At 32.6% G+C, this 13,135-nt stretch overlaps 1 protein-coding gene across 1 annotated transcript in view; it reads left to right on the forward strand.

Moving 5' to 3' along the window:
* Nucleotides 1-7,710: 7,710 nt before the first annotated feature.
* LOC150101513 (cytochrome P450 2A3-like) overlaps nucleotides 7,711-13,135 on the forward strand; it is a 57,740-nt gene continuing 52,315 nt past the window's right edge. The window contains exons 1-2 of the mRNA XM_090400818.1: nucleotides 7,711-8,160; nucleotides 10,414-10,535. Of these exons, the coding sequence (XP_090256944.1) occupies nucleotides 7,934-8,160; nucleotides 10,414-10,535 (349 nt within the window). The 5' untranslated portion in view covers nucleotides 7,711-7,933. The remainder of the gene's footprint in view (nucleotides 8,161-10,413; nucleotides 10,536-13,135) is intronic.

A 13,135-nucleotide genomic window follows, 5' to 3' on the forward strand; every position in this document is an offset into this window, starting at 1 on the left:
TGTAGATTGCAGCCTACCAAGCTCCAGAAACTTACTTAGGACTAAGCAGCCTGGCTTACTCTATTTGGTATTTTGTATTTGTTTTTTCACTTTATTTTACAGCTTTGAAGTTTTTTTAGCTGCATACTAAAAGCTTACATTAAAAACAGAACTTATTTTTTAAAAAAGTCAATATTTACGATAACCTACAAATCTTCGCCTTGAATTAAGAGTTTTATTTGTTTTTTAAAATGACTATTATTCTTTAAGTCTCTTTCTTCCCAACTATTAGGACTTGAAGCCAGTTTCGACCTTATACCATCTCTTTAAGGGTCTTGCATTATTCCTTTACCCTCTCTTTTGTATTATAGTTGTATATTTTCCCCTGTCTAATTCAGTGGCATTCTATTCGTATATTCATTATCTATTGTTTTTAAAGGTGTTTCTTGTTGTAGTTATTATAAAAGTTTTTTTTTCACATTCTTCTCAAAATATTTCACATCTGATTTCGTTTATTCTTCGCTGATCTATTTTTGTTTTATTCTTATTATCCATTTTAAACTTCCATATAATACAACAGATTTAGCTAGAAAACAGAATATTCTTAATCTTTAATTTCTTGGTAGTAAACTTGGTTTAAAGATATCATTAATAATGAATATAATTTTGATAAATTATTCATTGACTTTTTGGATCTTCTTCAGTGTAACTTTTATTACAGCAAAATAATTAAAAGTATTGAGTTGTTCAGTAAGTGTGTTATGTAGAAGTAATTTGCTTCTTACTCAAATAACATAACTTTCAGAATATTTATCAGAATACATTATTCTGCTTTATGTGGTAACAATGTTGTGAAGATTGTATTGTGGGAAAGTGTGCTATATATTATGCGTTAGAAATTAAGGTTTGATCGTTTGCATAAATATACATTTAGTCAGAGATTTGATTCTAACTGCATTCCTGTGTACACACTGACATTTTCTGAATATTTCATTAATACACAATACATTTTTTTATCTGTTATGTAGATAAATCACTGGATCTTACTGTTACGGTGGTATTTTCTTAGATATGCGAAGTGCTTTTATAAATTGTGGGAATAACCAAGTTTAACTAATAATTCGAAGAGTTATTTTCTTTTATTCTAGAACAAAGGCTGTTTGAAAACAAATCACATCGCTTTAAGGAGATGTATGATGCTATGCATTAAAGGCAAGGGCCACTACCCAGAGCGGTTTCGACCTTTATCTGTTTTCGAACAGATAAAATTAGATCTGGCTCCCACTGACGAAACATCAATAAAGATCGAAACCGGTCTGTCTAGTGGCCCTTGCCTTTAATGCATAGCATTATACATCTCTGCAAGGGGATGTGCTTTGCATTAGGGAAAAATACTAAGGAAAGTGATCGGATCTTACTCCACCTTTACAACGAGTTGCCTCAGACTTGAACCATTTTCAGGCGCAAACTTGACTGACTTGTCTGTTGGCCTACTTGCAAAAAAAATGATCAAAAAAAGCTTATAAAATTCTTGTATATACCCAAGGTAAAAAACTTTCTACATCTTACTCATATCCTGAGATTTTTATTTAATAAAAATCAAAGCACCTTGTGGCAAATTGTTTATGGAAAATTTATAAGCTCTGCATTACTTCAACCTTCGCATTTTTTGGGTCTGGCTCCCACTGATGAGACCTCAATAAAGATCGAAACCGGTATGGGTAGTGACCATTGCCTTTAATGAATAGCATCATACATCTCCGCAAGGGGATGTGCTTTACATTAAGGGAAAAATATTAAGGAAAGTGATCAGAGCTTAATCCACCTTTACCACGAGTTGCCTCAGACTTGAACTATGTTCAGGCGCAAACTTAACTTACTTGTCTGTTTGCTTACTTGCGAAAAAGGATTAAAACCTAGCTTATAAAATTGTTTGGGATCTTTAACATACTATATATCCAAGGTAAAAAAAATTTCTATTATTATTATTATTATTATTATTATTATTATTATTATTATTATTAAAAGAGACCTCCAGAGAGTCAGAGACTCATCGAGGGAGACCACATACTACACACACCAGCTATCATACTTATTCTTGAATTCATTCACACCGCTTACATTCACAACTTCCAAATACAATACGTTTCAATCACGTACCACCCTCTGAGAGAAAAAAGCTATGCCTCACACCATTCTTGGCAGCCTTCATTCTCAGCTTCCAAGAATGCCCTCTCTCTCTCTTTCCCCACCCTCTATAAATTGAAAAATTCCATCAATTGAAATCCTGTATGACCTTTCAGAAGTTTGTAAGTTTCTATCATATCACCCTTCTTTCTTCTGTTTGCTAGTGTCTGCGGTCTACATATTCTCAATCTGTCTTCATAATCAGTATTCCACAATCCTGGTATTATTTTTAACACTCTACTTTGTACTCTCTCCAATATATCAGAATCACAACGGAAATCAGGAGACCAGACCTGCGCACAATAGTCCAAGTGAGGTCTTATCAAGGCCTTGTAAAGAGGCAAAATAACATCCTAATCTTTACATGTGAACGTTCATTTCAGAATTGCAATTATCTTTTGAATTGTATTTGCAGTCTTTGCCACATGACCCTAAACTTCAACTTCCTATCTGTTAACACTCCAAGATCCCTAGCCTCATCCGTTTCTTCTAGCCTAATCCCACTGATATAATTCGACTTTGGATATCTAATCTTGCTGCAGTGAATGATTTTACTTACATTGAATTGACACCCATTTTCCCATGACCAATCCCAGCCTATTATATCAGCAGCATTCCTGATTACCTTACCTCTCTTTGCATAATCAGTAAATGGTTGATATGTGAAATCCTTTCCAATATCATTAATGTGCAGGATATAAGGTCCTCTTATTTCCATGTAAATCTAAGCTAATCTCATTGTAATGTATACTAATTTGTTGTCAATCATGTTGTACCACTTGCCTTTGGATATGAAATAAATAAATGCACTGTCGATATTCTTTCTATCCACCAACCGATCCCATTCCACTGATCTCAGTATACTCCTCATTTGTTCATAATTTCCTGCTGTGTAGTTCAGTATGTAACCTTTTCTGAATGTAACATTTATAAACTTAGTCACCTCCCAAGTGAGTACAGCATCACCGTCACCAACCGGAGGCAGAATAGTTACGTCTGTAAATGAAACGCCCTCTGAACGGTATAATCAAATCTAACACTCTTTGATCACGAATTCCTTCTGTCACATGCTGTTTGAGCAATTGTCCTCAACAGCTCAATAAATGCATTTTCATTCTTCTCATGAGGTTCTACTGCTACCCAATTAATATTTGGATAATTAAAATCTTCAATTATGATTACTCTTTTCGTGCTCATCTTTTCTATTTGGTAATGCATTTCTTCATCACTAGCAACCGATCCACCAGATCTGCAGCAAACACTCCACTTTGTAATTGAATCCACCTCACACCAGAATGGCTCTTCAAACACAATGCCACATGAAATGTTATTAGTAGTACTACAATCATAGGGCTCAACTCTAACTGGATTCAAGTGGTCTGAAATCATTAGCAGTACACCCCCCCTCCTCTACTATCCTCTCTATCCTTCCTAAAAATACTGTATCCTTGACACTCGATACTAGTAGTAGGCTGATTCTGATAGCCAGGTCTCAATAATACCTACAATTTGAGGTCGCAACGTATTGACTTAGGCAACAATCTCTGTCCCTTTGTTTCTGATACTCCTAACATTCGTGTACAGACATAATAATCTACCTGTTTGTTCTTTTGTCTTGTCTTGTTTGCAGTCTGCCTGACACAGTTGGACAACTTGTAGATCTATATTCTCGAATGCCTTACATATGTACCCATCTTTGCACATTTGATGGGTCCGAACCGGACGAACACAAACCCGAATTCGTTCTCTCCTCGTCAACGTTTCAATGACAAAGCCCATTCTCGTCCTTAACACAGTTAAGGACGAGAATGGGCTTAAATAGAACTTAACTAGAGCTTAAATAGGACTTAACACTCACATTCAAACCATTCCTCCCTTTGCAATTTAGTTTCCCTGACTCTCTGTGTTAGGTCTCATACCAGTTATTAGTTTTTCTAGATTCCTGATACCAAACTAATTCAGATGTTGGTTATCCCTCTTATACAAATCCAATCTTCCCTCAAACTCACTCCACACATCCAAAAATTCGCATCCATTTCTTCTACACAGCCTACGCATCGAAGCATTTGTCATCATAGCCCTTCTTATTAATTCTTTTTTTTTTATCACCGCGATGTAAAAGGCTTACTATTTTCACTTTCTCGCCTCTTCCAGCAACTCTTTCTTGTCCTCACTCATACTGAACTTATCGCTCCTTAAGTCGTTAATACCTACTACAATTACGATTTCGGTTTACTTTTCGGTTTTTTAATTGCTTCCTTTATATTATTAATTTTCTCTCCGGGAAAACCATTTTAATAAGGTTTTTCTGCCATGGTAGCTGTTTCAAACTTAATGGTTTTCGTCAGAGACAGGTGTTAAGTAAAGGCTTCTCTAAAAATTAGGCGATCTCCCTGAACACTCCCTACGAGTGACCGAAAGCTCGTCCAAGTCAGCATTGGTTCTACTCAGTGACAGGCTCACCATACCACTGAGCAGAACCCTCATATTTCTAATGATACACCCACAAGGACCCTCACGGGCCACGCCGGAAAACACTTTCCCTGGAGCAATGCTCCCTCAGGGCAAACCCCCCGAAATCTTAAGCCTCTCTCACCGGGAGGCAGACTCGGAAGAAACCTAAGAGAGCAAAATCTCTCAGTACTAAGGAAATCGAAATGTTGGAGAGGTGTATTTTCCTTAAGCAAACTCTCGGTAGGTGCTTAAAGTATTTACCAAAATAAAGACCCAAAAGGCTTCATTTCGACTTCGGCGATGCAAAATTATATAAATTATAATTTTGCATCGCCGAAGTGAAGCCTTTTGGCTGTTCATTTTAGTAAATAGAATTTAACATTTTTTTAAAAAATATAATAATAATTTTATTTAATAGGTTTAACAGCCGCCTATATAGTTCCAAACCAGTATACTTAATTCCATATTTATTCTATAATTTCAGATGTTTTTTTCTTCTTCTTTTGAATTTCAGTTAATGCATCATATTATATGATTTCTAATGATATATTTCTATAAGATTTCATAATAGTTATTCCAATCAGTCTAACTAATCTTTATATAAGTTAAATTTATTTGAATACATCGAAAGTGCTACTTGTAAGTTAATATACTAATAGTTTTACCGAAGCTGATTTCCAGTGAAATATGGATTATCTATTTAAAGTTATTATATCACATTGCATGTATGTGATGAGTACCTTCCACTAAAGATAACTTTAAATAGGTTTAAATTCGTTTTTCTTTTTGTAATTTATTATTTATAATCCTTTACCGCTCATTAGGGTGTCCATTAGTTTTCTACAGTTTCCCACTTTTATAATGAAAGTATTCCTTTTGAGAATATAAACGCCTTAGTTGAATTTATTTTAACATTGACTAGTTTGATCGCGTGAGTAGAAAGAGTTTTCTATTTATTGATTTTATTATGGAGCAAGTAATAAACCGACTGTACACTGACACAACGAAATCAGTAATAATCATCATTCATATCAGCAAAATTCTAAGAAAGAAAAACTGCTAGGACTTCAAACTGGTAAATTTTGAGGTATTTGTTATGAAATTTTTAGTTTACTTTTCATTTTCTTATTAAAAATCAATGTCCATTATTGGCTACTTTCCATTTATTAAAGGGAGCTCACATTTAAAAAAAAAAAGAGAGAAAGAAACTTAAAGAGGAATATGGTAAAGTATATAAGAAAGACATTAAATCTTAGCACCTAGATATAGTAAGGCTTCTTTAAAATCCTTATTGCATTATGTCTATATAATAAAACAGTTCCATATTGATTCTTTGCAAAAAGGGATGTTAGATTGGCTTTTGTGTTTCCACAGCAACAACACGTTCTTCTTGAATATATCGGGGGCGGGAGGAGATGCTACGAAATGAAGAAAAAGAAAAACAGCAAGCTACTGTCAGATCAGAAATAACATACTATCCACAATTTAAAACTAGGTGAAACTCTATCTCTCTTATTCAAAATATAAAATACAATTTTTTAAGAACGATAAAAGGGATTTTTGTTGTTGGGAATGCATCTGTAAAGTTTTTCATTTTCTATGTAAATGAAAAACTTTAGATCACTTTACAAATCACTTTTAGATACTTGCGGATTATCTTTCCGCAATTTATCTACCCTTAATTTTTCCTTTTTACATTTAATCTGAATGGTTCATGCAAAGTCGTCCTTCAGTTTTCTGGAGACACTTCAAAAACAACAAAAATAAAATAAAATAAATTGGAAACGTTTCACACTAGTGAAGCGTTAAATAAAGTTTATTCTGTTAATTATGTGAATAAAATATGACACATAACTAAAAGATTAATAGCATCTATGTGGGCAGCATTGTTCTCTGCGTAAAGATGGATGCATGTTCTGTTTAGATATAATTAGAAATATATAGTTTAGGATAAAAAAAATAGGTAATGAACGTTTCTTTAGTAATAAAAGGTAAACAAATAAATTTTTCCGTGTTGTTATTTTGTTCATAATATTTATGTTTACGCCACCTATTATTACCACGTATTCTGAGGCGCCTTCTTTCGCGGTAGCAAGCCATCTCTGTAATTCGTCGAGAAATTTTATGGTGATTAAATTCATTGAACTTCTTGATATTACTCCTTAAAGAGAGAACTTGATATTAAATGCTATCGACAAATAGCGTTTAATATCAAAAAGTTATTTTATTTGATATTTTTTACTTCGATGCATGTATTTTTTGCATACTCTAGTTCTAGTTTATTTCTATTACTTCTAATTTAGGCTGTAATGCTATATGCTATTATGCTACTACTACTACTACTAATAATAATAATGGGACTTTCATTCTCTATGGCGCGACCGCAAAAGCAAAAGTAGAAACATAAAAAGTTCTTTCTAGTCACCCACAGAGAGGAAAGTTTCGACTCATTTCCCGAAATAGTCGACGTTTGCACAGAAAAGTAAGATATTTCTTCTAAGATCTCGGATTTTTAACTACGAAGCTGAAAAAAATCAACCTTAGAACTCGCACTGTTCCACACATTAATATATATTTCACATAGGGTTAGTCCTCAGGATTTACTAATATTGAGCGGACTTAGGATATTATGAGTTCGGATTTTGAACCACAAGATGGTAGCAATTTTTTTTTCTATACTCTCTTCCACATATATTTGAGTTGATAGCCTTGAACTGACACTTTACAGAATGATAGCGTCAAAGAGAACGGCCTAGGCACCTTGGTTACACAATTCATTGCTGATTATTCTATTAATAAAATAATATTATTGAGTCAATAGCATCCTAAGCTATTTACTACAGCACAGTATTTTAGTTTTAGCTTTTTCTATCTTACATTTGATTTCGATAAATTTTCTCTCTGTTGTCAGATATTCTTGCATAATACTTTATGCAAGAATTGTTTGCATAATACTTTATGCAAACAATCGCCTTAGAGAATGAAAATTTACAGAAACCAGTGGTGGTGTGTCTTTTGATAATTTGTATTTATGGAATAAATTACAAACCCTCAATATGTGAAACAAAGAAGTATATTTCAACTATCTTTAAGAACGAGTGATTTAGTTTTTATTGGAGACTCCGTGTTCACCTTATCAAAGAACTTTGCTCTCCTGATACCAGAGTAAAGTGTCTAACCAGAATAGAGTGCATGTTTTTCATACTGACAGAACTTTTTAAAACTCGATAAGGCGTCCGTTTTCACTTCGATTATTCACATTAACTAAGAGGTTTTGTATGTAAAGAATCGCTCATGATTTATTGAAGATAACATGGAGTCTCTATTCACATCTTTCATAGAAACTCATTGGACAGTTTCCGCCATAACTATATTCTTAACTGTTTTATGTGCATTTGTTATCTATCGGAGTCTAAGCGACAGTAGAAGGCTTCCACCTGGACCCATAGGACTGCCACTTTTAGGATATTATCCATTCCTTAAAAGAAATGCTCATTTGCAAGCAATGAAACTCTCTAAGAAATATGGCAAAGTATTCAGGTAAGCAACAACTTCATTCATTCAGTTTATTAATAACAAGACTTGTAAGTATTTAAACAATAGTTCAATAGTTCTTTGTCATTTCATAACATAAAAGTGAATATTGAAAGGATAGTAATAATTGAAATAGCTTCAGTTAGGTTTGCATGTGATGCGCCTGTTAGTAGCTATCAACTCGATTCTGAACGAGCGAAGATTTGCTGGCAATTTGTGTCTTATCGATGAAATTGTATTCTGTATTTCTTGAACATGATGAATTTTTATGACAACCTATTCATTCCTCGATAAAACAAGTCATAGGCTGTAGGGGAACCAGGTAGAATAATGAAAAGTTGGATAGTATAAACCCCCAATGTTCACAGAACTGAAGATAGGATCAACGGAAAAAGAATCGATCGAGTAGAAGGATTAAACATAATTGATGTCACTGAAACAAAAAAGGAGAAATGAAACAAGTAATATCCTGCTAAATAATAAATATAAAATTCGTGTCAATAGTGATCAAGGAAACAAGTTGGGGTTGGGTATCGATAGCACTGAATACCAAACATGAAGATATACGTTTAGACTGGAGGCAATTTCAACTGTAGTTATCTTAGCAAATTTCAGTATTGGGAAATTAGACAAAGAGACTTATTTATGCGTATGGTTTCACAGATGGTTCTCGTATGAAAGAAGAGAAGAATTTTTTTTTAAAATTAGATAGGTATCTGACATACGAGAAATAGAAAAATTCGTCCTTGTTGGAGATTTAAACACAGGGTAGGAAAAGAATCCCACACATATATAAATATTTCGGGACAGTCTGGCGAAAAGGACAAAACTAATAATAATGGTGCTTATCTTCTAAATTTCTGTTCATAAATTATTATCAACACCATGTTACACATCATTATTTCAATAATTATTTACAGGGAACTTGATATTAGAAGTAATGATCACTTGTTTCCAAGAACGATAAAAATGAATATCACACTGAAAAGAGCGATCTGTATTATGAGAAGAAATGTTTTTTGTTAATAGCATTTATTATGAGAAGAACAGTATGTTTAAAGAAGCTTAACATTATAAGCCTGTTCCATAAAGATAATAAGAAAAAATAAATGATACTTTCTTCTTCTTCCTGTGCTTCGAGCTTCGAGAACAGTGCCTATGATGGTATAACTGAAAAGTACTGTCCAGTCCTTTTAAGTATGTCTCCTCCGTTTTCATATTCTAGTATCATTATTAATTTTTATCCGTATTATGAGATTGTTTCGTATAATTTTCATATTTTTATTATCTGTTGCTTCTTTTATCATTTCGTCTCCTCTTTTCTTTTTATCATGTTTAATCTTTTTTTTATTTATTTCTGTAAGTTGTACTGTATTTTTTATCCTTCTCACATCAGCTTTCTTTTTATCCAGCAGATGTTTTTGTTTCCCCTGAGGGGTTTTTTAGTTTTACATTTTTTTTTCAATTTTACATTGTTATATGTGATTTCTATTAAGATTAGATTAGATTGTCTCTATATATAATTCATTTGCAGATTGCTGTCTTCATTCGTGTCATTTCTTTAATTGTATATATATATTTTCCATTTCTTCTTGGTGAAATTTTTCTTGGTTACTAAATGAATTTGCACATATTTTATTTTATTCTGTTTCATTCTGGTTACTTGTAAACGCGTTAGTTCTAACGTCGTTTATTTTTCTGAAATTTTAAAGAAGCATTCTAATGCTCCTGAATTCATGGTGTTCTGTTTAATCTTAACCTATTTAACCTATATAACTGCTACGGTAGGTTGTGGTGGTTCGATTTCGTTACAGTTAATTACTTCTAACTGCTTCAAAATAGAAAATCTTTTCTAGAAATTAAAGATGCCTTTGATATTTAACGAAAACTATGCATTTTTTTAAAAATCTACAAATAATTGCTTTTACAGGTAATAATGCATCGTCACGGTGCATTAATACATGAATGGTGTATTAATGTGCCAGAGTTCCTTAAAATATTGATAAGAAATATTATAATATTATTCTAAAGCAGAAACGTAAATAACACAATAGCTACAGATGTATAAAAACGTAGACTGATTTCTACCATCAAATTCTATAGAAGATAGTATATGATATTAAACTAACTTGAAAGACCTTTCAGGAAAATAAATATGGGAATTACTAGTATTATGTTATTTTAATGTTGGGAATGTAATATTGAAAATTTGATGTTATATTTTAGTTCAAAATAAAATCATCATGTTTCCTTTCTCAGTATGAAGATTGGGTCTCATTTAGTAGTCTTCTTGAATGATTTCGAGAGCACGAAAGAGGCAATGACCAAGTTCCTAGACAGGCCAAGTCAGATGACATTTAATCTTCTTCCTGGAAGCAAAAGTAAACAACTTCCATCTCTCTCTATATATTTTTTTAATTTTAAATTATTTCTAAATTTCGAAAAGAAAAAAAAAGAGATAGTACTTTAGACTTAAGAGTATTTATTGATAGAATTACATTTAGATTATTGTGGTTTTATTTGAACATTTAAGATTAAACAAGGAAAAGAAAACAGAGATCCGTAAATGTTCGTTGTATGTATGGTTGGTATTCATTAATGAAGTACACTATACCACAAAAAAAAACTCCTTATTCTTCTTCAACTTTGCCTTATCCCATCTATTTGGGGTCGGCCTTTTTACATGTTGCGACCTTACGCACTCAAACCCAACCAACTTGTCGCAGAGCTTGGAGGCGGTGGAAAGGAAAGGTATTTTTTTCTGTAGAAGTATGTATATCAGGGGTCAGTTGCCTGTTTTGAGGAACGAGAAACCCTAGTTTCCAGGTGAATAAAAACCACCACCACCTCTGTATGAGACCGGTAAATCACCTTCAGTCGAAGGAGACCAGTTAAAGGTTCCTCACGCCATGTACGGGAATCGAACCCAGGTCTTCCCGTCCAAAGAGCTTCGTCTATCTCTATACCGACTGACCTACGGAGGCTCTTACCACAAAATAAAATAAATAAATAAAATTAAAATAAAAAATTAAAACCCAAAATCATATTTTACAGAAGTATGAAAGCTCATCAGACAAGGAATATTAAACTAAGTACGACTTGCACTAAACTAACTGGTATAAGCTGCCTAATATCCCAAAACTTAAATAAATTAATAATAGAAGGAAAAAAAGCAGCCATAATATCATAAGCGATATGTGCTCATACGTTATATAAGCGTATATCGCTTATGGTATACTCTTTTCTCTTTCTTTTTTAAGTAAAAAATCGAAGCAAAAATTATGTATATTATTTCTGGGAAAACTCCCATGTTTTCCCAGAAATAATTTTTTTAATAATTAATTAATTATTTAGAAATAATTATTTAGAAATAATTAATTAGCATGTAGCTTTCTTTGTCCTCCACAATCTTTGGCAACCTTATATTCCTAATCACTCAGCAAGTCGGCCTGGTTGGTCCTGTGGGTAGCGTAGCCGCTTTCCACAGGAAAGGTTGCCGGTTCGAATCTCACCGTTGCCATGGATGTTCGTGATTGTCTGTGGAAATACTAGTGGTGGTGGACGGTAGATGGTGTTGATGTAGTTGTGGTTACTTGTAGTTGGTGGATTATTTGTAATAATTTGTAATAAGGTGTCATGTAATAATTATATAATTTTTGTTATCGATTTTCATATCAAATATAAAAACGTCTGGGTACACATTCTATTTGTTAAAATTATTTGTTAATTATTATATAGATTATAAATAAACTAAATATATTATAAATAGACTATAAATAGAATATTAATGTTTGCGATATAATGTATTTCATTTATCAAAATAATATGAAACCGTAAATTTCAATAAAAATAAAAGAAATTAATTTTATTTCCTTCTTCTTTCTTCTTGGACAAAAATTGTTGGATACTGCCGATTTTTGATCAAAGTTGGATTGATGGAAATATACACATATTACCTTTTTATGCCCCCAGCCATTGATTATGAAAAAGCTTTTGATAAAATTTATTGGGAAATTAACGGACAAACGTTATTTAAAATATTAATTATACCATATAATAACCCATCTGAGTATACCAGACCAGCTCTTAAAGTCTATTCAAGAAATATACACAAGAAATAAGATAGTTGTCAAATTAGTAAAAATATCAGAATTGAAATACATATCAAGAGGAAGACGGAAAGGATGTATCCTATCACCTCTATTTTAATGTGTGTGTGTGTGTGTGTGTGTGTGTGTGTGTGTGTGTGTGTGTGTGTGTGTGTGTGTGTGTGTGTGTGTGTGTGTGTGTGTGTGTGTGTGTGTGTGTGTGTGTGTGTGTGTGTGTGTGATGATAACAATCTAGAAAGAGCATAACCATTTTGGTATACAAATAAATCCTCAAATAAAGATAGATACACTGTTATTTGCAGATTATCAAATTGTATTGGCTACATCATTAAACGAAATTACAGAACATTATAATATGAGAATATCAAAAGAATAGACAAAAATAATGACTTTCAAAGGAGAAAATCCAAAGAGAAGTAAAATAGTGATAGGCAATAAAATATTACAAAAAGTAAATATTTTCAAATACATGGGATGCGACTTTTATGAAGATGAAAATACTATACACTTTAAAATATCAAATTTTCTTAAAGTAAATGGTATAATAAATAATATATTTAAGCTATCCTTGGTACAAAAACACACCAGAATCAGATTATATAACATTTTTCATCAGATATAAGGATAAGATCAGATAATAAATCATTTACTTTTTGAAAATATTCATGAACTCTCATTTCACTATACGAGTACATTTTCACGAACAGTCTGTTCGTCGGAGGACAGAGAATCTATTTTCTCCAAAATGAAGATATGAAGTACTTATTATTCCTAATAATTTTGTGTGCTTTACCAGTTTTTCAGAATGAAAATCCATAGTTGCCAAATAAATACCCTGCCATACAAGACCATATAAGAATGGCTAACTTTCC

The sequence above is a fragment of the Typopeltis vanoorti genome, chromosome 11, assembly GCF_054136105.1.
Source record: "Typopeltis vanoorti isolate ZY-2024b chromosome 11, IOZ_Tvanoo_1.0, whole genome shotgun sequence".
Classification (NCBI taxonomy): domain Eukaryota; kingdom Metazoa; phylum Arthropoda; class Arachnida; order Uropygi; family Thelyphonidae; genus Typopeltis; species Typopeltis vanoorti.